Source organism: Talaromyces amestolkiae, assembly GCF_001896365.1.
Source record: "Talaromyces amestolkiae strain CIB chromosome Unknown scaffold19.1, whole genome shotgun sequence".
NCBI lineage: Eukaryota > Fungi > Ascomycota > Eurotiomycetes > Eurotiales > Trichocomaceae > Talaromyces > Talaromyces amestolkiae.
Genome location: NW_024468055.1, coordinates 506,967 through 531,681, shown reverse-complemented (window position 1 = coordinate 531,681; position 24,715 = coordinate 506,967). Strand labels below are relative to the sequence as shown.

The 24,715-nt window shown below is 48.0% G+C and overlaps 9 protein-coding genes across 9 annotated transcripts; 4 read left to right on the top strand and 5 right to left on the bottom strand.

Annotated features, from left to right (window-relative positions):
* Positions 1–249: 249 nt before the first annotated feature.
* On the bottom strand, positions 250–6,339 carry BHQ10_008497 (uncharacterized protein; the record flags this gene model as incomplete). Its single annotated transcript, XM_040881308.1, has 1 exon — positions 250–6,339. One exon carries the CDS (start codon positions 6,337–6,339, stop codon positions 250–252), a length of 6,090 nt encoding a protein of 2,029 aa, XP_040736999.1.
* A 337-nt stretch (positions 6,340–6,676) lies between these two features.
* BHQ10_008496 (uncharacterized protein) lies at positions 6,677–7,857 on the top strand (the record flags this gene model as incomplete). Its single annotated transcript, XM_040881307.1, has 12 exons — positions 6,677–6,697; positions 6,753–6,811; positions 6,861–6,902; positions 6,952–6,974; positions 7,027–7,074; positions 7,160–7,218; positions 7,264–7,298; positions 7,351–7,524; positions 7,572–7,603; positions 7,654–7,725; positions 7,774–7,791; positions 7,841–7,857. 12 exons carry the CDS (start codon positions 6,677–6,679, stop codon positions 7,855–7,857), a joined length of 600 nt encoding a protein of 199 aa, XP_040736998.1.
* Positions 7,858–8,116: 259 nt separating this feature from the next.
* On the bottom strand, positions 8,117–8,782 carry BHQ10_008495 (uncharacterized protein; the record flags this gene model as incomplete). The annotated part of the gene is made up of 3 exons (XM_040881306.1): positions 8,117–8,303; positions 8,379–8,589; positions 8,668–8,782. 3 exons carry the CDS (start codon positions 8,780–8,782, stop codon positions 8,117–8,119), a joined length of 513 nt encoding a protein of 170 aa, XP_040736997.1.
* A 415-nt stretch (positions 8,783–9,197) lies between these two features.
* Positions 9,198–10,274, top strand: BHQ10_008494 (uncharacterized protein; the record flags this gene model as incomplete). The annotated part of the gene is made up of 1 exon (XM_040881305.1): positions 9,198–10,274. One exon carries the CDS (start codon positions 9,198–9,200, stop codon positions 10,272–10,274), a length of 1,077 nt encoding a protein of 358 aa, XP_040736996.1.
* A 521-nt stretch (positions 10,275–10,795) lies between these two features.
* On the bottom strand, positions 10,796–12,772 carry BHQ10_008493 (uncharacterized protein; the record flags this gene model as incomplete). The annotated part of the gene is made up of 5 exons (XM_040881304.1): positions 10,796–11,236; positions 11,306–11,525; positions 11,571–11,673; positions 11,719–12,539; positions 12,588–12,772. The coding sequence occupies 5 exons, from the start codon at positions 12,770–12,772 to the stop codon at positions 10,796–10,798; spliced, it is 1,770 nt and encodes a 589-aa protein (XP_040736995.1).
* A 1,280-nt stretch (positions 12,773–14,052) lies between these two features.
* Positions 14,053–18,732, bottom strand: BHQ10_008492 (uncharacterized protein; the record flags this gene model as incomplete). Its single annotated transcript, XM_040881303.1, has 9 exons — positions 14,053–14,349; positions 14,396–14,732; positions 14,847–16,170; positions 16,232–16,486; positions 16,586–16,811; positions 16,876–17,121; positions 17,319–17,390; positions 17,462–18,115; positions 18,166–18,732. 9 exons carry the CDS (start codon positions 18,730–18,732, stop codon positions 14,053–14,055), a joined length of 3,978 nt encoding a protein of 1,325 aa, XP_040736994.1.
* A 398-nt stretch (positions 18,733–19,130) lies between these two features.
* BHQ10_008491 (uncharacterized protein) lies at positions 19,131–20,815 on the top strand (the record flags this gene model as incomplete). The annotated part of the gene is made up of 2 exons (XM_040881302.1): positions 19,131–19,187; positions 19,253–20,815. 2 exons carry the CDS (start codon positions 19,131–19,133, stop codon positions 20,813–20,815), a joined length of 1,620 nt encoding a protein of 539 aa, XP_040736993.1.
* A 902-nt stretch (positions 20,816–21,717) lies between these two features.
* Positions 21,718–22,920, top strand: BHQ10_008490 (uncharacterized protein; the record flags this gene model as incomplete). The annotated part of the gene is made up of 1 exon (XM_040881301.1): positions 21,718–22,920. The coding sequence occupies one exon, from the start codon at positions 21,718–21,720 to the stop codon at positions 22,918–22,920; it is 1,203 nt and encodes a 400-aa protein (XP_040736992.1).
* A 142-nt stretch (positions 22,921–23,062) lies between these two features.
* On the bottom strand, positions 23,063–24,654 carry BHQ10_008489 (uncharacterized protein; the record flags this gene model as incomplete). Its single annotated transcript, XM_040881299.1, has 3 exons — positions 23,063–24,139; positions 24,188–24,501; positions 24,552–24,654. 3 exons carry the CDS (start codon positions 24,652–24,654, stop codon positions 23,063–23,065), a joined length of 1,494 nt encoding a protein of 497 aa, XP_040736991.1.
* Positions 24,655–24,715: the final 61 nt, after the last annotated feature.

The following is a 24,715-nucleotide window of genomic DNA, read 5'->3' as shown; positions in this document are numbered from 1 at the left end:
AGTGTTGAGATACCATATTTTCTTTACAGGTCCGGATCACCTAGGTAGTCCAAGTCGTTTGAGCATGACCTATCTGCCTGCTGATTTTGAGAATCGCATTCGTTTCTGGATTAAATTCCCTATCTTTCTTTCTTCTCAAATACATCTAACTTCTCTATTTGAATCGATGTAAATATTTACTCTGATCAGTATATAGATTGTCTTATTTCCAGACCCCTTTTTCTACTAATGTAATATAGATATGTCTATTTACTCCTTCTCAACCCTGGCCTCAACATCCACCGTCCTTGAGGATGGTCCCTCCCCATTCGAATCCGACAACACCGGAACCTCGACCCCAACCATCTTCCACTCCATCCCAATATACGAGTCACTCACAATAACAACATCGACCTTTCTCGTTACCGCTCCTCCAGCCGGCGATGATGACAACAGGAACTCTTCTGGGAATTTGACGGTTGCTCTAGCCGTTGTACCATTAGTCCGTCTGGGACCACGCGAGTTTTGGGTATTGTTGTTGTTCCGATTCTGGGGATTGAACCACGATACTCGTTTCAAAGCGAGGAGTTCGCCGTTACTCTCGTCAACGCTTGAAGTAGTCACGATCAGGAAGTATCCCTCTGTCTGTGGCTTGGGGAATCGCGGAGCATGAATTTTGAAGTCTGCTGTGAGAGGCGCGTTTTGACGGGCAAGTGAAATCGTCATGCTCTTGGCTGATAGGTCGGATACAGAAATTGAGAGACGCGGTAGAGCCGAGGAGACGATTTTATCGACTTGGTGGATCGCTAGTGGTCTAAATGATGGTGTCGATGATAATGTTTCGTTTAGTGCCTGGACAACAGTGGCCGGCCGCATGGATGAAAGCGCAACGAGTGAATCTGGCAGATTGAGAGACACTTTCTTGTTCTTCTTTGTCTCATTACTTGCCACGGCCGCGGTTAGGATTTCAGGCTCGATACCAGGCAAAATCGACAATGAGTGATCCTCAGGCCATCGCGCTGATTTGATGCATTGCAGAAGAGTCATCATCATACGACACGCAGGCAGGTAGCCCAACTCAGCCAACACATCGATACTAGCCTGGATGATACGAATACCCTGATCAAGCACCGATGTTTGATCACCGACGTAATCCGAAATGGGTAAATCGATGCGAGACATGTAGGCTTGCAAGAGCAAGAAGGCCTTGATATGTGGATCCCACATCGGCAAGTCGTTCATGCCCTCTGGTAGATTGGATATTGGAAGATTCTTCGCAAGCTCGGCGTTGACAAGATCTTCGTTATGGCGGACGGGTAGCTCGTCGAATTCAGTGGCCGAGCACATCCATGCCAGGACTTGCTCGAAAGATGGCTGCCGAACCGCATGGCTCATCAAGTAGCGGATTGTCTTGTGAGAGAGGTAGTAGTAACTCATGATCTTACCGAATGGGGTTGAATCGACTTCGCCAGTGGCCGCGTCCAAGACTACACAGGAAGACTCGGCAAGCTCGTTGAGTGATTTGTCAACAAGGTCGATCATGAACTCGGACGCAATCTGTTGTGCTGCCATAGTGTTATGTTCATCAGCAGAAATCTCGAGCCCATAGTACGACGGATTCTTGTGTAACCGGCGGAAGAAGAATGTCCAGGTCAGATAGTCCAATGCGTCCTGTTTCGTCAGAATAGTTCCTGCAGATACTTCAGCGCCCAAGTGATTGTCTAGAACTTTGTGCAATGTCGATTCTACCGGGAAACCAGTATGCAAAAAGTGCTTGTAGAACGCTTTTTTCGCGTCCTGTGTGAAAATCCGGGCAATACCAGAATTGTCAAACTGCGGTCGTCCAGCACGACCAAGCATTTGTAGCACATCGGTTAAGTCCATGTCTTTGTATCCTTCAATCTTGGCATCAAAATACTGTGTCCCTTTGACCACGACAAGATGAGCAGGCAAATTCACTCCCCACGCCAAGGTACTCGTAGCAACGAGAATTTGAATCTTATTATTTGCGAACAACTCTTCTGCGAGTTGTCTGTCGGACTCAACAAGACCTGCATGATGTAAACCGATTCCAAAGCTGAGGGCTTCTCTTAGCGCATCATCTTTCACGCGCGCGAGATTAACTTGAAGATCGTCTTCTGACATCCGCACGAATCGTCTCGGATTATCTTCCATACCGCAAAAATTGATCAGATCCTTAGCGGTCAACCGTGTCTGTCTTCGAGAAGCCACGAAAACAATGACAGGCTTCTCCGGCGAGTGATTTTTGATGGCAAGGAAAGTAGGACGATTCATCGACTGCATCAAAGGACAAAATCCACGCTGCTCAGGAAATCCGTCAATAAAGATTTCCAGCGGTACAGGACGGACCGAGTGTCGGAAATTGTATAATCCTTCTTTGACACCTAACCAGTTTCCTAGATCCGAAGCATTGGCACATGCAGTAGACATGCCCATCAGTCTGACTGATCCCTTCGACTGGGATGCAATATAGTTCATACGCGAGACGATGATTTCCAAAATAGGCCCACGATCGCCACCTAGAAGATGGATTTCATCGATAATAACCAGGCTGACTTGTCGTACGTATCCTCTTGTCTGCCAACTACGTGAGATACCATCCCATTTTTCAGGAGTCGTAATAATGATATCTGCGTCTCTGATTGTGCGAGTATCAGGCGTGTTATCACCAGTCAACTCAACCAATTTCAGACCCATTGCGGCCGTGATGCGCTTCCGCCAGTCTTGTACTCGCTCACGAACTAGAGCTTTCATTGGCGCGATATAAACGACTTTAGACCCAGGTCTCTCACGAAAAGCCCACCACATGGCTAATTCGCATGCAACTGTCTTTCCACTACCGGTAGGCGAACCCAGCAGAACATTGGCTGAGGTGTGATAAAGTGTATGGAACAGTTGCGTCTGCATAGGGTTGAAGAACTGGAAGCGCTGTCCATAAATTTCTTCCAAGATAGGGTTCTTCAGTGCCGATACAGGAAGTGGTTGGAGGTCTAGAAGATCTGTATAAACGCTCTCTGTATCGGGACGAATAAGGTGCTGGAAAGAGACTGGAGTGACCGTTTCAGCTCCAAGCCATCTGTCTGAAACTGCACGCACGTAGATTTGGGCCGGCAATGGATCAGATAAAGGAATGGTAAAATTGAGTTCGTGGTCGTCGTAAAGCTTCTTTCGACTGAGGATAAAGTATTCGTGGTGGTATATTTCTGAAGTATCCGAGTTCTCGACCCAAATCCAATATCCCTCGGATGCTCCATGGTGTCTATCATTCCAGGTAAATTCGGGATAGAGCGAGAGACGGATACGAAGAACGTCTCTGTTTAGCGGAGCAATCTCAGCTTCAACACTTAGAGTAGGGAAATTATCCAGTAATTTGGTGATTGTGTTTCCCATGCGATGGTTATGCACGAGGTGACCAATTTCGGCTGGTTCCATATCTCGCATTGACTCGATTGACGAAGTCGGCAGCTTTTCGTCCAGATTCTTCATAATCGGCACCGGCAGATCAAACTGGTGAAAAGGATGCTGGAATGGCCATATCTGTTTCTCAATAGACTTGCACATTGACAACAAAACCTGACACTGGTATCCCCAGCGACGGTTTAGAGCAATCATAAACAGAGCGCGACAGATACGTGCAGACTGCTGAGCCACGTAAGCCAGATCTGACACCAAAGCAAAGTCTTCAAGTTTAGCACGAGAGATGTACGATTGCAAAAGAATGTTAGTTTTGGCATGAGACGAGTCATTGTCTCCTTCAACCTCTGTCTGAAGAGCTTCTTCGCGTAGTCGGTCAAGCTCTTTCGATTCGTTTTCGCGGGCTTGGATATTGTCAAACTCTCCACTCATACTGATCATTTTCAGAACGTCTGCTTCACTGGCACGGGGGCGCATCATTTCATTGAAGATCTCAATACTGGTTTGCAAAACATAGAACTGACTTGCAATACGGCCGACATCTTTAGCACGAAGCTCCTCTGTTCGCTCGTTGAAGATGATCATTTGACTTTTCTGCAGTACTCGAGCGGCATTAACAATTAGTTCTCGTCGTCTTTGCACAAGCATAGGGTCATCACGAATCTCTGCCCATTCTATACCGTAATTGCGAGGTTGGCGTTGCATTCGAACGAAAAGATAGGAATAACCGAGCCATTGAACTGCTTCGGCCACAGTAGTGACGGTTCCAAGAGAAATCTCGGCATTGAGATTGTCCACAAGTTTGCTAGAAAAGCGTGATTCGATGGGCTGTTGCGATGTCACTGCCGACAAGTAATGGTGGAGCTTGTCGTGAGTCGTGCAAATGAAGCCGATACCAGTGTCTTGGAATTGTGGACGACCAGCACGACCAAAAATCTGCAGTACATCCAGAATGCCAAGATCCACAAATTTACCTTCTTGAGCACTGTACAGTTGAGTGCCTTTGATGACAACGGCTGCCGCGGGAAGGTTGACACCCCAAGCTAAAGTTGCTGTACAACAAAGGACTTTGATATGTCCCTCTGAAAACATACGTTCCATCAGATTACGATCAGACCTGGTAAGTCCAGCATGGTGGGCACCAAATCCAGCAGCAAAGAGATCACGCAATTCACGGGCACGGGCACCTTTCAGATCCTTGACTGCCTGGCTGTAGCCCTCCGTGTCTTGTCCGACCAAGAAGAGATCCTCGCACTGTTGCTCAGCAGCCATTTGCTTGAATGTCCGGGCCGTCATAACGGTATCTTTTCGAGAGTGGACAAAGACCATGACTTGGTGACCTTGCTCAAGCATGTCTCGTACTTTTTCAAAGGCAACGGCGTCGATGTTCTCCCTAGACTGCTTGCTGTTGGGTTTTCCTTTAACACCCACGAAATGTTGTTCCAAGGGTACTGGGCGGAAAGACTGATCAAAGAAAAATAGACCGGCCATTCGGTTGACTTTCAAGAAATCTGCCACGTCGATATAGTTAGGCAGAGTTGCCGAGAGACCAACGATGCGAATCAAGGACTGTGTGCTTTCGACCTGACGTTCAGTCCGTGCGACTAGAGATTCAATAACTGCACCACGTTCATCATGAAGCATATGAACTTCGTCAATAATCAGTAGTCGTACTTTTTGCACAAGTTCCGTATCTCCAGTGCTTTTTCTCGTAACAACATCCCATTTCTCTGGAGTTGTTACGATGATTTGAGTTTCAACAATCTCCCGCTTCGTTAATTGCATATCACCTGTCAACTCGCGAACTTGAATTCCAAGCCACGCCAGGCGTTTGCCTAACTTTTCAGTCACTTCTGCTGCCAAAGCTTTCATTGGTGCAACGTAAACGATCTTGAAGTCATCCACTCGTACAATAAATTCCGTTGCATCAGGTTCATCCAAAGGATTGGGAGTGACGTTCTTGGCGATAGCATTAAGAATTGTCAACATGGCTGCATCAGTCTTACCTGCACCGGTCGGGGCGCAGATAAGCATATTTTCGCTAGTTTTGTACGCAACATCGTACAGCAAACTCTGCATTCGGTTCAAAGATTTGTAACCTTTGAAAGTTCCTCTGCACAGCCCGTCTAATGATGAGATCTGCACCAGCTTCTGGTTTGGTCCTACTGGAGACACACCGCGGGAAGCGGGAACGCTGATCTCGGTATATTTCTGCTCTTCGACCTGCTTGCTGCCCATAGGAAGACCATATTTCTTACCTCCTAGTGACAGCGTATTTCGAGAATCATGCATTTTGTACACGTGCGGATACTTGACCTCGTCCCGGCTTTGTGCTGCTGCCAATGTAGCATGTTTGTGTTCGTAGTCCTGCTGGCGAAGAGTAGCTTCACGCTCTGCGCGTGTTTGAAGTTTGCCGGCAAACAATCCATCCGTCTGCGCTGTTGTTTTTGACTCCTTGGACGAGAGAATATCTTGTCTATGAGCGATGATATCGATCACCAGATCCAGATCATCAAACCCAATAATTTCGGCAAGTGACATCTGCAACTCATCATCTCCACTATCCGACGCTAGAAGAGCTTCAATTTGTTGGACGAGTGCCTCAGAATCGAGTCCCGACTTTTGAGCAGCCAGTTGCTGACATCTGGATTCCAACCAGCTGTGATCGTACCCCGCAGTCGTTGTCAGTGATACTCCATTTACATGGTCAAAGTCATCACTTTCTTCATCAGAACTAATGACATCCCAAATGTCGTCTACAGCACCGGACGAGAATTCTTCGTCGTCAAAATCCAGGTCTATATCTGTTTCGATAGATGATTCGATGCTTTGGCGACGTTCTTCCAGTTTTAGGTCGGCAATCGACTGTTTCATCTGCGAGAGCTGTTGCAGCCATTGCGACTGCAACGAAGCAATGTCCGACATGCTGCCTAATATCCAATATTTCTTTCGAATAATGAGTTCGCTTGGTGAACGTTGATGAAATAAAAGTGTTGTCGTCGCAAACGATGAAAGGCAATCGGCGACCCAAAGAGGGAAGGCGCTTATGGCCTTTGTCAGCAAGCAGCGCTAGTCCCGCATGAGGCTAGCGTGGGCAAGCTACCCAGGCGGGGATCGATACAGACGTCAGCCAGGAGTCGGAGTAGATACACCAAGAACAAGCACACCGACCCCACAGGCAGCGAGATTCGACCTACTTTCAGCACCACGAAATAGTTTTGGGTGAAATTTTGTCCATTACATCTACGGGAATCTCACCATCATGAAGATCTATTATATGGGAGTACGTTATGGCTGCGGTCGCCTCACGTTGAAACAAGCAGCTTACATGGATATAGATTCTCCGCAACGAGACCAAGCCTGCCTTGGAGCTCTCTGGCGAGAAGGATCTCAGCAGGTATGCAGTGCGACAATGTTCGTAGACCTCCAACTGACAGCCGCTGCAGTTTCTCCCGATTTACTCGCGACAACTACAATGAATTCATGATGTAAGTCATGGCCCGGATCTCCTTCATTGAAGATACTAATTTTTTGTAGGCTGTTTACAAAGACCGTTGCCGGTAAGCCTTAGAGACGTCGATACCGATTTCGAATCGACCTGATCAGTCACAGAACGAACAAAACCCGGCCAGAGGCAGACAATTGAAGAGAAGAGCTATAGTGAGTGGCATCCGGTCTCTGGAAAAAGCGGCACGCATGCGTCGATGTGTCTCGGAGAACGTTGACTGACCTTCTGTGTCCACAGCCTTTCACTCCATGAGTCGGGACGGTATCGCAGGCGTCATTGTCAGCGACAGCGAATACGTATGCCACCATGATCATCATTCGAAACCAATCTAACAGATGCAGCCCCCACTCGTTGCACAACAACTTCTCTCGAAGATGTATGTATCATCGCTCTTCTATGAGTGAAGTAAAGTTGCTAAGCCCTCACAGCACTGATGAATTCATCTCCAAACACCCACACAGCGAATACGCCAACACAAACCTTCCCGAACGAAGCCTGTCCTTTCCTCAACTCGCCGACTATATCAAGAAGTACCAAGACCCGTCGCAGGCCGATTCCATCATGAAGATTCAACAGGAATTAGACCAGACAAAGATTGTGCTGTATGTAACCTCCAAACAATGGGGGATGTTGGCTAATGTGAATATAGGCACAAAACTATCGAGTCCGTGTTGGAGCGAGGTACGATCATTACAAAAAAGTGTGTGGGATTTTAGCTGACTATCACACAGGCGAGAAAATTGACAGCTTGGTTGCCAAGTCCGACGGTCTGTCTGCCCAGAGCAAGATGTTCTATACTCAAGGTATGTCTCTATCCTCTGTTTGTGAAGATCCGTGCTAACATCTACCAGCCAAGAAGCAAAACTCATGTTCGTACCTCGTCCGACCTCTCCTATATCCTTCAACTAACAAGTTTAGGCTGCATTGTCATGTAATTCACCATCGCTCGGTTTGACCCAACTGATTTGAGGTTATTGAAAGGAGTGCTGTCTCATAATTAGCTTCGTTGTCTCGACTTCCGTTTGCACCCACCCATGATTCCCGGTCATTTACTTGCTTTGCTTTTCGTTACGTTTAGAAATGTCAATACTGCTATTTCAAGTACAAAGCATGTTACCATTACCTTCGTTTATGTCACTTTCTTGCCAGGCTAGTTAACGTACAATCATTCAACATACATATCCATAGTAAGGTTTATACACCTTCCTCTTGATCATCGGAATCACTCTCACTCTCACTCTCCCCCTCCTCACTCGGCAATCGCGCCGGAAACCATCCATACCGTGTCATATCAACATAAAAATCTCCCATGGCATCCTGCTCCACCGCGACACCCTCATGTCTTAACGCAACGGCCTGTCTAGATGCGCTTCCGGGGCCACTACATACGCCAAATCATCAACATCTTACCTATCCTGAACGCCTTAGAAGATAAAGAGGAAAAGGGGGAACCAACCGGTGAGAAATCGTCCCCCTAGAATTCACGACCCTCTGCCAGGGCACGTTATCATCGTGGAAATGGTGATATATCTCGCCTTGCTCGTCGTTCTCGTCTTCTTGGGCTGAGTTTTCATTGTCGTCGCCAGCACCATTGACCGCAGAGGAGCGATTGGTGCGGTTTGACGGGAGGTGTTTGAGGCAGATACCTACTTGGCGCGCTCGTCGGGCTGAACATACACGAGCGAGATCGTTGTTTAGATTGATACATGTAGACGATGGTATGACTTGGGGGCTAGGCTACGTACGATATCCTAATAGACGCGCTATGTGGCCGTAGGTGGTTACTGAGCCGAGGGGGATTTCTTGGACGGCTTCGTAGACGGCGTTGAACCAGTGTTCTGCTTCATCTGTGCGTGGCATAATTTTCTAGAGCTTCCAGCGTGTTATCTCGTTCAGACTTGTTCGGGATTGAAGTCTTGTCCGTAGTGCTGCCCAGGTGGGAGCAGTACACCCCTCGATTTGGATGTGATATAATTTGTCACTTGCGCGATTGGCTGAGTAGGAAGCGCTTTTTAAGCTGTTCCGAGATGAGGTCGACAAGATGTCTCGTCTATATCGCGTACCAGAACTCTCACAGACCTGTGAAACAATATTATATACAAACAAGAATTACATTGTATCAAGTTTGAAGCTGTAGCCTATTACTCACCAATCAATATGTAGAGTCAATCCCGCAACAACATTTCTCCGCCCTCCATCAATTAATTATCTCCGGCTCAAATCCAAGCTCCAAGCTTCCTCTAACCTAGATATAACCAACAAATACACAACAAAAATGTCCTCATTAGCAGACTACCTCGCCAAAAACTACCTAACCGCCGACCCGCAACCCGAACGCCCCAAAAAGAAGCGCAAGAAGAACAAACACCACGACCCATTAACCAGCAGCACCGGCGGAGACGGCCTCATAATCGCAGACGATGACCCTCCATCTCTGCGCGCTACGGCCGGCGATTTAGAGAATAATGAATATGATGAGAATTCGCCTTATGTATTGGAGTCATCAGCGTCAAGGGCGTTGAACGCGGAGTTTAAGAAGAAGAAGAAATCCGGCTGGAAGACTGTCGGCGGCGGTGACGACACAGCAGCAACGAGTTCGCGGGCAGGTCAAGACGAAGCAGATGCGATCCTGGCCTCTGCCGCGGCTGAAAGCGCGGCAAGACTTCAAGCCACCGAAGCGGATGACGCGCCGACCATCGAAGGCGGCATTCAAGACATGGACGAAGAAGATTATGACGGCGCAAGAATGGAATCCGGCGCCCGCGCTGGTCTCCAAACAGCCGCACAAACCGCCGCCATGGTCGCCGCCCAGGAACGACGCAAGAAAGCTGAATTAGCTGCATTCCAGGCATCTACCAAACAGCAACAAGATGGTGGAGGGGAGACGATCTATCGTGACGCATCGGGCCGCATCATAAACGTCGCAATGAAACGCGCCGAAGCCCGCAAAGCAGCCGAAGAAGCCGCAAAGGCCGAACAAGCCGCCAAAGAAGCACTCATGGGCGACGTGCAACGCCAAGCAAAGCAAGAACGACAAGAACAACTCCGTTCCGCGCGCGCAATGCCGCTTGCGCGCACAATTGAAGATGAAGACCTGAACGACGAATTGCGGTCACAAGAGCGATGGAATGATCCTGCAGCCCAGTTCCTGACCACTAAAAAGGCCGCAACAAGTAAAACGGGACGACCTTTATACAAAGGGGGGTTTGCGCCGAATAGGTACGGGATCAGACCTGGGCACAGATGGGATGGAGTTGATAGGGGCAATGGGTTTGAGAAGGAGTGGTTTCAGGCGAGGGCGAGGAAGGATMGGATTAGGGATTTGGAGTATGAGTGGCAGATGGATGAATAATCTCTTTTCTTTCGTCGCGAAGCATGTGTGGATGGGCATGGGTGGTGTTTTGTGTATATGAATTTGATGTTCTTGTATATATACCCATAACGAATTGATCTTTGGAATCTAGAATCCAATCTTCTACATTGAACAGCAGTAGCAGATAATATAACGTGGTTTTCTTTCTTTCGTTTCTTCGTAACAACAATCAATGGTTAAGAAGGAATGATGTCGGTATTATTCTTCTCTTGTCTTTAACTCCGTCTCAATTCCACACCTTCACTCCGTGTAAAACCAACCAACCGCTTGGTCTTATCAACCCGATCACATAGACCAGATCAAGATCCACATCAAGTAATATTCATGATCGTATCAGACAATATCAAGTGTTAAAGAGGGAAAAAAAGTAAATGAATGTCATATAGTAGGGATTTCGAACAAACATGCAATGAGCGTTAAACAGTCATGACAACGGGGCATGCATCTACACCACCAACCAACACAAACAGCCTGCAAAAAAGAAAGGAACTATCACTATACTATCGCCGTTTCACCTCCGAAGCCCACCCCTCAATACCTTCGCCTTTCGTCCCCGGTTCAATGCCCAAGTCTTGAACATCGCTCATACCCAGAGTCGTTTTCAAGAAATCATGACTAGACATTCCGCCTGCGTTCGCTCTATCCTCTGGCAGTAGTTCGAGCATGGGTAATAGGAATTCGCTTATTTGTATGGCTTCTTCGGATGTGAAGTGGTATTTTTCGCGGAGGACGTCGGGCAGAGCCCAGTGACGGAGGCGATGGATGTTGCGGAGTTCGCCGCGGCGGTTGAAAATTTCCTGGGACCAGCGGCCGGTCATGCAGAGAGAGCGGGGGAAGTTGCCTAACAGTTCGATTATTTGGGCGATGTGGTCGTCGTCTTTGCCGTATTTGGTGCCAGATTGGGGGTCGAAGAGGTAGTCGCCTGTGATGAGTTCGAAGACCTGCCATCATTAGATTATTGACATCCAAAAGATGGCGGAGATACACACCATGCACGCCATACTCCATACGTCTGTGCTGGCGCCCCATTTTGCCCCAAGAATCACCTCTGGTGACCGGTATTGACGAGTCTGAATATCGTTTGTGAAATGGTGTCCAACCCAGCAGGCGTTACCCAGGTCTGCAATTTTGACGGAAATGATGTCGTTTTCGCCCTCCTTTTCTTGGCTAGACGACTCGGATGTGCTTTTGTCTAGGGAGATACCGGATACCTCTCGTTCCAGTAGATCACTGCATATTTAGTTTCATTCTGGAATATAAGAGTGAAGTACTCACGCTGTCTTTTCACGCTGATTTTGCTTTTCATCTTCGGGAATTGTGGGAATGTTTTCCTTGATACCCAGTGCATCTTTCATCGACAATCCAAGTTTCGATGTATCTAATTCGTCAGCAGCTACTATAGAGGGCTGCAAGAAGTACATACCAGAATCGTTCATCACCTGGCTTAGACTACTATGTGAGCTGCTCATCTTGAACGGATCCATATGACTGAAACTGGTGTGCAAAGGACTCGGGAGTGGTTGACTCCCGGTAATGAGCGTCCTTCTCCTTCGGCGACCATTGCGATTATCATCCTTTTCTGTCTTTTGTTCCTCCTTCACATACGTCTTGACAATCTGTTCCACGTCGCCGATCTCGATCAAAACGTTCTCCGGCTTCAAATCCGTGTGGATTATGCCGCATTCCCGATGCAAATAATCCAATCCGAGCAACACCTGTTTCGTAATCTGTCTAACCAACGGCATCGGGATGCCACGGTGATTCCATCGTTTAATCAACCCGAGCAAGTTCTCGCCAAGTACCTCAAAAACCATGCACACATGCACACCATTAGGACCCTTGTGCTCGAATGAGTCCAACAGACTCACGACGTGTTTCCGACCTGGGTGACTCGGGTTTGCCTGGACGATTTTATTGAGCAATTTGATTTCATCAATCGCGGTCTCGGTGTAGTGTGCAGCAGATCGCACGACTTTTAATGCGACGTGTTTGCCATTTGTCGTGTCGCGCGACAACCAGACAGTCGAAAAATGGCCCCATCCCAGCTTGCGAACGACAACGTACCGGCCGTTGTTGTATGTCTCGCCGACATGCACCGGGTGGTAACCGCCTTTGCAGTAATCCTCAGAATCCTCTTCGTCTGCCGTGGTTTCTTGCTCTTCTCCGGATGACGACGAGTCGGACCGCGACAGAGGAATTCCGTATGCAGCTTTCTGGTGAGGGAGCGAGGATGCGGCCGGCACACTAAACAAGTCAGAGAGAACATTATAAATAATTCATGGCAATAAATACCCTTGGCTGGAAGTACTCCCTGAATTCGATTCCACCGCCATGTTTTCGTTTGTGACAATCGGTTTCAAATCGGTGCCCTTTCTCCTCTTCTTACTACCATTGCCATTGGCGGCTGCCGAGGCAACGCTTGCCATTTGTTTTCCTTTATTGATCACAGCTTTCTTGATATCACCTCCATTCATCATCCCTCGAGCGTCGCGTGGGTGTGTGGGAGGGTGGTGTGGTGGTGGGAAAAACAGGTTCCGCTGGATGATCTATTCGATCTATCTGATCTAGACCCGTTTGCGATTCCCGTGTGTTAATCCGATTGTCGAGCGAGACGACGCGCGACAAAATAATCGATCGAGTGAAAGCGAATTTATTGTGTTGTAGATGTGATTGTCGATTATGGCGAGTGTCGGGGTGCTGTTAGTTGTGCGGCTAGAAGCAGCAGCAGCAACTTGCAAGCTTTTGGGTGTTGGAGGGGTTCCCTTGGAAGTTGGAGCTGTTCTTCCGTCACTACAAAAATTCAGTCGGCCCGGTATGGCCGTGAGCGTATATGAACGACAACAAATAGAAATAAATCAAGCAAGAGATCTGTAGCAGAAAGTAGGGAGAATAGAAGATAATCCAAAAAGAATATCAGAGTTGGAGCGGCGTTGTCGCGTTGTTGTGACGGATGATGTTGGAAGAAAGAAGAGGGGCCGATCGGTGGAAAGTATGAGACTGACGGTCGCATGCAGTACTGTACTATGTATGTCCCGTAGTATGCCCGTATGTTACCAGGTACTCGGCTCGGCGGGAGACAGTAGCACAGAAGATATCAAAGCTGGTGATAGCAGATGAGTATCTTCATCTACCATACGCAGCTAAGATCGCACTCGCAGTCTCGAAGGAGAGGAAAGGAAAACAAGTTGAGCGCAGGTTGGCTACTGTGGTATAGTACGAGAACATGAGTGGGCGCTGGCGATGCTGATTGGAGACTGGCCGGAATTACCATTTCGTGACACAGTCTCCAATCTCTATACATCTTCATCCAGTCTCTTGACTATTTTCTTGCGACTATCAGCAGTAAGTTCACACAGCCTGACTATGGAAAATTTATATCCTAGTATCTCTACATAGATCATATACCATTAAATCCTAGGTATCAGCCGCGTGGAAGAGAAGAAAGTAGGCAAAGACGATCTGGGCGCCTCATCTCCGCCAGCCACCTGCGTTGTGATGTGTGTGATATGCTAGTGTGTACTTCCTAGTTCCTAGTGAGTACTATACTATAGTGTAGTATGGGTCGTCTCATCAGATTCTATTCGTCCCAAACAAGCATCGATGCCCAATCTCAGCCGACTGCCGGTGATGTCAGCGGTGCACCAGGGTTGACTAGGGTTACGGAGGCACGATAAGAGATACCGGTAAGATAAGCGATAAGCATTGGCTCCTTCCTCTTTCTGAACTGACCTTCTTCGCTCCTTCCATTCCGTCTGTGCTAATATCCCTTCTCGTCCAACAACCCCATATCCCACGTTGACCAGACTCCATCCACAAAGCTCTTTATTCCATATCGGTTCCACCATGGCGCTGGTGTGTCACTCCGTCCAATCCATGCCCGAGCACTAGAGTCTCGCAAGAAGAGCTTCTGCCATATTTCCAGACACTCGGCATGCTTCTCGCCGAAGACTCCCTGCAATGACAGAAGCTGCTGCCCTGGGGTATTGAGCCAATACTCTCTCTGTTCAAGGAATTCGTAATAAACATCTGCGCAGCCCTTGCCGTGGAGCGTTCTCTGATGGGTGTTAGCCTGTCTCTCGAACCCTGGATGGATCGCGCACCTTGATCTCTTTCGTCGCCTCCGTATACTCTGTCCATGTCGGCTTCCCATTTGCATTCACTCTTTCCCACTCCCCGTTGCTCTTCTCCCACCATCCATCACACCACGCCTTCCTTGGTAAGCCCCCATTCATCCACTTTCTATACGCATCACCCATAGCAGCAAAACAAGGTATAGGTTCCTCACATTCAGCATGTCTCCGCAGAGAAAGTCGGTATACTGGCCATAGGGTCTCTTTGCGCATGTGCTGTAACCGCGATGGAATGTCCACTTGCATGGCACCTGGTCGGAGCGCCAATATCAGCGGTTCACCCATTTTGATGTCTATCCACGGACACCTAATGCGAAACCAGATGAGCTCTAGAGCAGCAAAAATTCCGCGACATATATTTGGATGCAAGTTCCCTTTATGATCGATCATTATCCAGTCCTTAGGTAGCAGTCGGTCATACCAAATCCGTGCTAGAAGAAAGGCCACCAAGCTATTTGCACGAAAGCAAAGAAACTCGATGTACAAGGAGTAGAAAAACGCGAAGGCAGGGAGCAGCAGAAACACCAATTGGTACGCGGAGAGGAAAAGTCGCTTGGCCGCGAGATCATTATTCTTGGAGGTGATGAAAATCGTTGTGTCAGGATATCGTTGCGCCAACCGAAGGGTCTCAATTGCCTCTGGAGGAGTAGCCAAGTCAACATCAATATCCTCAACAAGCATGCCTCGTGCGAACTGGTCGATGCTGCTGTCAATCCCGAGAGTTACGGCAAGGTCATGCAGTCGATCGAGAACTTCATATTGGGCTAACGCTCTCCACATCTGCTTCACTCGCTGGTAGACAACGATCTTATCGACAAGTCCGAATTGGAAATTCTTCATAGCTATCATTACGATTCTCAAAAAGATGATACCAAAAGAGTCGAAAATTCTATCCAACGCTCGTGTAGTGGTCAACTCGTCCACTGCCGGTATTAGCTTTTCAAGAATCGAGGATCCGTTGTTATCCATGAATCTCTCCGCCAGCGAGATTGCCGATGTCTTCATGAATTCGCCGTACGCGGGTATATCCTCTTTCTTGATAAGCACCTTCCAGAATCCGTCGGGTGAATTTTCCTCTGGCTCTATGACGAAATTTGCCCATCCATCAGGAAGAACGTCTTTTCCAATGAGGCCTTGTTTTCGTCTGGTATACCATTGCTCCAAATTCTTCTTCAGAATCTCAATTACCGTCACATTATCCGACCCAAACAGCCAATATGCCGTAGGAAATGACGGATTGTCCATGATTCCAAGAAATAGTTTCATTCTCTCTTGGAACTTCCCAGACTCGAAGTATTGCTTGGTTATTGGCCCGTATGCCTTGAAGTTCTCTTGCATGTCTTCCACCTCTTGAGCCGTAAAGATATAGTCATCATTGGCCATACCCTCGGGCCCCGCGGTTTCTTCGATCGACTTCAGGACTTGCTCTATCTCTTCCGACGTTGGAAGCTTTCTTAAAATGGCCATCATATAGGCCTGCATTAGTAATCCTGGTCCGCTTGAACCCATGTTGGACGCTGACCGAAGCCGCGAATATGCCGTTTGGCCCCTGACATCCCTCGCACGAGGGTCCACGCCTTTCTCGAGAAGATACTTTACGATCGGCACGCTAGCTCTGGTCACTGCGGAATATAGTAGAGTCTGACGTTCACTGTCAACGATGCCGGCAAGATGTCTTGCATCTTCTGGTGGGACGTTTTCAAAGAAAAGTTTGAGTATTTCGATGTTTGCCGATGCTTTGAACACTATAGAATAGCCTAACTTGCATTAGAGGAATGTTGACCCAAGAATTATGGAGACACTCACCTCTTCCTCCAGAATTATGCAAATAGTCTGCTCCCGCAAGAAGTAGTACCCTTATGATCTGCTTATCGTTCTTTGTCACTCGACTAAGGCACTGCTCAACAGCTAACTCCAGCGGCGACAAATCACGCAGTTGATTAGGCAGATTTGGAATGAAATACCGTGCATTGACCTGTGCACCAGCCTGCAACAACATCTTTACGATGTCAGGATGTCTCCCGATTATAGCTTGATGAAGCGGAGTGGCCTGTGCAATCGCTGATCTCACGTTGGGGTTTAGTTTTGAATGGGTTTGGAGAATGAGTTTCATTATCTTGATTCGCCCCAAGCAAGCAGCCAAGTGTATGGGAGACCAACCTCCAGAATCATCGGGGAGTCTGGCATTGAGCTGTGAAGCGTCTTCCGTTAGTAGCCTCCGCACACCGCGGACGTTATCACCATCGATCAACGTGAATATTAGCGGTCTGTCCCTGTATTCTGTCCGCAGAAAATCATACTCTGCATGAGGCACGCTGAAAGGATAGCCCCCCATGAATTTGACAAGTTCATAGATATCCGGAATCCAGGATAGAACTGTCCGCAGCTATTACGAACACACAATCAGCTTACCTATATTCATCCAACGGGATAAGGTGTGTAATGCTTACAGTATCAAAGCTCCATTTGTCCCAGTCATCGTCTAAATGGGACCTTGAGTCCTCTTTGTCATCTTTTGTTTTGGGCTTTCCCAGTTGACGCTTCAAATCCAGTCTCCTCATAGAGTGGACGACCGGCTCATAAAATGCGGCTTCCTCGCCTACAAGGCCACGTAACTCGGCCATGAGGTTCGCTGGTAAGGATTCTAGAACGCGGTTGCTGATCCCCGTTGTTGTTTGAAAGAAGTTGCTGTATGCCTTTATCGATAGGTTAGCAATATCCACTGATTAAAGATATGGGTTTTAATAAAGGCTAACCATTTCAGTGGAGAATATGCTTCTGAATGGGACTATTTTGAATCTGTCCTGGTGTTTTTGGTTTATGTAGGGGTCACTGCTGCATAGTAAGACAAGACCTAGATGTACCGCAAAAGACGTTCTAGCGTGATACTTACTATCCCATAAGTTTCTGTCTCACATCCGAGAGCGACACCGGTCTCGCCGTTGGATCGAGCGTGACAACGTCTCTAATCAGATCAAGAACGATCCCGACTTTTTTGTCCTTTTGTGATGAATCATTCTCCCAATGAAGTCTTACTTCTTTTTCGATTCTGTCTGTTAACAGATCATGAATCTTCAAGCGATCAAGCTCTTCTGCTTGAACGGCAACGCTGCCGCTTTGTACCAACCGGCTTGGACTCATCCCATTCAAAATGATATACGCCATCAAGAGTCCAAACGAGTAGATATCGCCTGCGACAGGAACCGTATTCGCCAATCGTTGAATCTCTATCGGGCAAGACTGCAGCATCTCCGGTGCCGCCCACTCCCTGGTCTGCCCTCTAAAAACGGCTACCACCGGCTTTACAGTGGAGTCTAGAGAGTGCCTAAGTACGCGATCAACATCCGCGAAGCCAAAGTCTCCTATTTTCGCTACCAGCCCGTTCTCTTTTTCATCTGGGAAAAGTAAAATATTAGACGGTTTGAGGTCTGAATGTAATACTTCGCAGTGATGCAGAACGGACAGCCCGTCTGCAATATCTGCTATGAGACTATAACAATCTGCTCCTTCATCTCCAAGGGTTTGAGCGAATTGTTGGTCTTGCCGAATACGGAAATAGTCTTCCAGAGTCGGTGCCTGGGACCACGCTAGTTCGACTATCATCAAGGGCGCATAGAGGCCTACATCAGGCATTTCGTCCCATGCTAGGGAGTGAAGACGGACTATATTTCTGTGCCCGTACAGCGGTTCCTATACCTGTCAGTTATAACCTTTTCCTGGAAGGTGAGTGGAAAACATACTCTGGCGAGAATCTTGATCTCCTGCGTCATTGCGCCAACCTTAGCATAAAACTCATCCCTCCCCTTGAGAAACACAAAATCCTCTTCAAGTGCAAGAGCATGATTCCGCACCGGAAAATGCTCGCGGCTTACTCTTTTCACTGCCACTTTCTTACTGCCCTTTAATCGGCCACTTCTAGAGAGATTCTTTGTCGGAAGACAATCCTGAATATCAGCTGCAAAAACCTCCATAGTCGCACCCCTCCCCAAATATTCGGCCTCATCCAACAACACCTTTTCCGCCGAAATCTCAATTCTGGCATTGGGAGTAACGTTATCGCTGATCTGGGAGACTACATTCAGAATATTTGCGCGATTGTTTTTGGAGTACAGATAGTTATATCTTGGTTTTGTAGATTCAGATTGATGTGATTGCGACTGTGGTGTTGATGGTGATGGTGAGTGACTAGGACGAGATGAAGATTTTGGGGATGAGTTGGTTGATTGGGATAAGTGTTGGCGAATGCGTTTGTTGTAGTTTTTGATAAAGGATGCGCCGAACTCGGATTCTGGGTTGGACGAGGGCATTTTTTATGTTTCTTCTCGGATGATGGCTAGGTTCTTGTTCGAATATTTCAGTTTTGATAGTTGCATGCATTTAAATATTGAATTTTTTGAGAACTGCTCGACATTTTAGACAAAATAAATGAACACGAGTCTTCTTACCTGTCGACATTTTCTCGCCAGATAACTAGTACAGCCTCGTCCTTAATTGTGTGGCTTAGCGGACTACATCTATCAATGAACATCCATCGTGGCGCCGGCGACGGGTGGTGACACTTCATGTCTGGACTCGGATTCTTCTAACGTGAACGAGTACAAGCTTCGCCATTTATATCATATACAACATTGCAGGCCATCTGAAATTAATTTTCTATATCTGCATACGGAAGATCAAGTATATACATACATCGACGAACATTCAAATGGATATGGCACTAAGCATATCCGGAGTTGCGTTGGCTCTTCCGGGATTGATTCAAGTACCTATCTATACCTACCCACAGTATCAATTTCTGAAAGAGCTCTGGCTGATTAATACGCACAGGTCAGCCTAGAATTCCACTCCCGCGTCTCCGAGATTTTCCAATCCTATCTGAAAGCCATCTCAGACGCCCAGGACCACTGGCTTCTGCTAGACATCCATCTCAGCTCTGTAGAAGCCGATCTGCAATTTCTGCGCCTCAACGCAGGCAATTTTCGCGCTGAGATTCAGACTCGTCTCAGAGCCATACTGCGTCTATTGAATAGAAGTCTTGCTGAAGTCATAGAAGCATTTAATAATGCAGTTGATGTCACAACGGGCCAAGTAAGCCGCTTAAAATGGACATTGAGTATAAAACCTAGATTGGCGAGGCTTGTGCCTGAAATTGAGGGGTGGCAGAGACGGTTTATGGATTATGTGCAGCTCTTGAGGTTTACAGGGTATGGGTTGAGGCTGGAAGATGATGGTGATGGTAGCACGGAGAAAAGGAAGAGTACGTCGTCATCGACGGCTGATAGATTGAGTCGAGAAATTCTTCGCGCACGTGTTGAGGAAGTGCCGATTGATGCATTGGAGATCCCGCCATTAACGAATACTCGCGAGAATCCGGGCCGAATAGAGGCACTCGGCCATACAGACACGAAATTAATCTGGACTTCTGATGCGTTAAACGGGGACAACATCCTCGTCGAATGCCGCACGCACAGCACAGATGCAAACATATCTCAACTCAAGCTCTCAACCAGCAAAGTCGCGCAAATCCTCGCTGCCGCAGGCTCGCAAGCCCTCAATACGCATGTCCTGCAATCAGTGGGATTTGCCTATGAACCATCCCCAAAACGGGAAATTCAGCTATTTCTTAAATATCCAGTGGGTCTTGACGTGCCGAGGACTCTCCGCTGGGCTTTGACCATGACGCCTCTGCCTTCGATTAATGAGAGGTTGGAGTTGTGTCGGCAACTGGCTACGGCTATATTCTATACGCATACGTCGGGGCTAGTGCATAAATCGATTCGACCAGAGTCGATCCTCATATTCCAACGACAACAACAATCTCACGAAAAGGAAGCAAGCCCGAGTGGTGGTTCTACAGGCACCCTCTTCCTAACCGGCTTCCAACTCGCCCGAGAAGACACCCCAAACACCGTGAGTAGTACCCAAGGAAATCAAAACTGGGAATACGACATCTACACGCACCCATCTCGGCACGTTCCCGGAACACGGTACACCATGGCCCACGACATCTACTCTCTCGGCGTTAACTTACTCGAAATCGCATTGTGGGACTCGTTCCTCATCTTCGACACGCACGAAAGAGCGCGCATATTCAATAATGAAGCCTTAGAAGGCGGTCGATTGATTTGCGATAGTCTCAAGGACGGCGATAAAGAGGCCGGAAAACGGATGAGGGAATTGTATGAGTTGGCTGCGAAGGCGTTGTTGCCAATATCGATGGGATGCTGTTTTAGGGATGTTGTGGTTGAGTGTTTGTCGGCGGTGGAACGCGGGTTTGGGCATGCTGATGGTGGAGATGAGGCTGGGAAGACGCAGGATGAAGAAGAGGAGAGGATTGGGTTGGAGTTTATTGATAGAGTGCTTGAGAGGTTGGAGGAGATTCGGGTTTGAGATGTTATCTACCCCGGTATGAAGTAATGGAAGGAGGGGGTAGTTATACTAACAGGAAAAAGACTGAGAACGAGCGAATCAAAGCCCACTCAGAACAAGAATTGATAGTTGAAGTAACCAGAATATACAGATCAAGCCTGCAATAGTCTACTATTTATCTTCATCAAGCTTAGCGAAGACGCACGACCTTTTGGCTGAGTCCAACACTGAAGCTTAGGGACTGCTTAAGTTTCAGACGATGGTATTATACCGAGACTTTAGTAAATTGATAGCAGTTTATATTCAAGATTTCTAAGAGATCGTATGTGATACAAACTTACCCAAAGTTATGTAGGTTCTAAGCTGGGAATGACTTAGGGCTTTGGAATGTAGCCCTAACTCCGATCTTAAACCGACGTAGCAATGACTTTTTCAACAATAATTGGCGCAATCATATCTCCCTCAAATTCAGATCACTATAATAAATCATTCGAGGCATTTTAATTGATCCTTTCTTATCGCATCTTTATTTCCCCCTGAAATAAGTCCAAGATCTGGTGATATCTTGTTGCAGGCAAGTGTCTGATGCCGCGGCTCGGATTGAGGTAGCCCAAAGCGGTATGGTACCACTACGCTACTATCCATATGGAAGCATGGCAGCTGGCACATGTTGACTACGTAGACCGCTCAGCACCCCCTCAGTCTCTACAACTAATATCGCACTACCATCTACGCTCATTTATTTCTTCATCGGCTACTTTCATTTATTATGCATTACTGATACCATATCTAGAGTAACGCTCTTGAGTATCTCCCACTTTCTCGATAACCGCGCCAGATGGCTCGAGACCAAAGCGCATCGCATCGCATCTAACCCATCACATAAGCATCAACAACAATACAACAGACCGACCAAAGCCAAAATGGCAAATCCTTTCATCGAACGACCCCTAGTCGACCGCCTTCTCGCCTCCCCACTCGCCTTTTTCCTGCATCCCATCCACATCCTTCTCCTCCGCCTGCGCGGACCTCCTCACCTCCCATCCTCATCCTCCACCACACGACCCATCCGCGTCGTCTGCATATCCGACACCCACACCCTCGAATGGAGCGACATACCCGATGGCGATCTACTAATCCATGCCGGTGACTTGTGCAACGACGGCAGCGTCCGCGAAATCCAAGGAACCGTAAACTGGCTCAAAACGTTACCGCATCGACATAAAATCGTGATTGCGGGGAACCACGATAGTTATTTCGACCCTAGGTCACGATTGGATGAGGATCGCGAGGAGAAAGTCTCCTCGTCGCTGGCGAATATATCTGCGTCGACGGCGTCCATACGGTCCGTGGATATCGATATTGACGATTTTGAGGGCGGGAGGATTGATTGGAGCCACAACACGCCGACGGAGGACTACGACTACGCCAGTCACAGCGACGAGTATCTCAGCGAAAAAGGAGATGATCACAGAGATGATATCCACTACCTCCAACACTCCTCCATATCCCTCACCTTCCCCGCGCTCACTCCCAACCAACGCTCGCGCACCCTCAACATCTACGGCGCCCCTCAAATCCCTACCCCAATGCCCTTGGGCCCCGAACACGCATTCACCTACCCGCCTCAACAAGACGCATGGACAAACACAATCCCACCGGAAACCGATATCCTCGTAACCCATACCCCACCTTATACACACCGCGACCTAGGCCCTAATTTCAGTATCGGCTGCCCGTTCCTGTTAAGCGAAGTATGGCGCGTGAGGCCCATATTGCATGTCTTCGGGCATGTACATTTTGCGTATGGTTCTGAGCCTGTGTTCTGGGATGAAGCGCAGCGAGCCTGGGAACGGATTTCGACGAGGTGTTCGGCGAGACAGCGTCAACTACAACACTCTTCATCCAGCCTGATGGCGCGGTTTGGAGGACTATTTTACGATCTGATCACGCCCAGGAACTGGCTTGATGCGTTTAGAGTGCTGTTTTATGACGTCACGGGTATCATCTGGGCGCGGGTCTGGGGTGGTCAGGTTGGGCGCGGAAGTGGATGGATGGTGAATGCGGCAATGATGTATAAAGATACAGGCGTGTTGAGGAATAAACCTCAAGTTTTCGTCCTATAGCCCTTGCTATCAACGTGTTGAAAGAGGAAGATCTGGTTAATAGGTTTTTGTGACTATGTAGCATTGTCTAGCGTATGTATGTAATATATTTAAATATACGAATGAACATATTCTCTTTCAAAAGGGTATAACCGTGCAATAACTAAAGCTTCGACTTCTCAGCAAACCGCGGCGACACCAAAGGATCATACACATTCAGTCCTAACGTATCCGAAGGCGCAGCATAATGCCCACCCACCAACCCTCTCGTATCTAACATACTAGGATTCAAATCTTCAACCGTAGCCGCACCAATTAATCGCATATTCATCTCCAATTCGTCCTTGAGCAGCTGGAATGCGCGCTCAACACCTTCTTGACCATATGTGGACATGGCGTACAAGAAGGGACGACCAATACCAACACCCTTTGCGCCGAGGCAGAGAGCTTTGATGATATCCGTTCCGCGACGGATGCCGCCATCAATGAAGATTTCGATTTTGTTTTCCCAGCCGCGTTCGCGGAGGATGGGCATGACTTCTGCGAGAACTTCGATGCCCGAACGCGCGAAATCGAGTTGTCGGCCGCCGTGGTTGGAGAGAACGACGCCCTCGACGCCGGCTTCGACGGCGCGGAGCACGTCCTCCACGCACTGCACGCCTTTGAGGATGATGGGCATCTTGGTGATGGATTTGAACCAGGGGATATCCTTCCATGAGAGACTGGGGTCAATGAATGAGGAAATTGCGCGTGCAGCGCCCTGTGATCGATCAATGTTATCGCCGCCAGACGCCTGCACGTTGGAGCCCGTATCGGAAAACTTGACACGCATATCCTTCTCTCGTCGACCCAATTGCGGCGCATCAACTGTGATGAAGAGTGCTTTGCAACCCCGTTTCTCGGCATGCTCGACGATTCGCTTTGTGATTGATCTGTCCTTGTTGACATACAACTGCAGCCATTGTACTTGCTCGCCTTTGCGTGCGTCGACAATCTCGTCAAAGGAACATGAGGCCAGAGTCGGGATCATCTGGATGACATCGTGGCCGTGAGCGGCCTTTGTGAGCACAACCTCACCCTCCGGATGACCAAGTTTTCCGAGTGCGGTGGCAGTAACGTAGAAAGGGACGGAGGTTTTTGTTCCGAGCATTGTAGTCGAAAAGTCGACCTTTTCAACGTCGACGAGGATACGGGGACGGAACCAGACTTTGTGGAATGCCGTGTGGTTTTCTCGCATTGTCTAACATCGTTAGCTCTAAAATATCAGAGTTAGGGTCACTAAACACACAATCTCATCATCGGCACCGCTCGAATAATACGCCCAAGCCGTATTCTTCATAACCTGTCTAGCAACGGACTCGAAATCCAATAAATTGTAGCATTGAGCTAGCGCAGGCATGCGCTTCACGCGCTCTTCGCGCTCAATCTCAAGGGGGTCTTTGACCTTCTCGTCATGTTCCACGGTCGACATGTCGACTGGACCCAGGTGCTTGGATGCATCGAGGTACTTGTCGAGGGTGTCGGGAGGGTGAATCGGTTCGAATTCTTCGGTAGCATCTTTGCCAGCATATTTCAGGATTATTTTCTGGCCGCCGGGGTGTTCTATTCTGTCTGTCAGTACGCAATTGCGTTCTGAAGCGGAAGCAACATACCCGGCAAGAATTCAGTGACATCATATGCCTTGCCATGCACAATGACCCAACACGAGTCTTTGTTATTGTGCTGAGCGACGTCTTGGCCTGTGAGCTTAGCCATTATGTATATAGTATACAGATATTCTAAAGAACAAGAGAAACGAAAACAGTAAGTGAAGAAA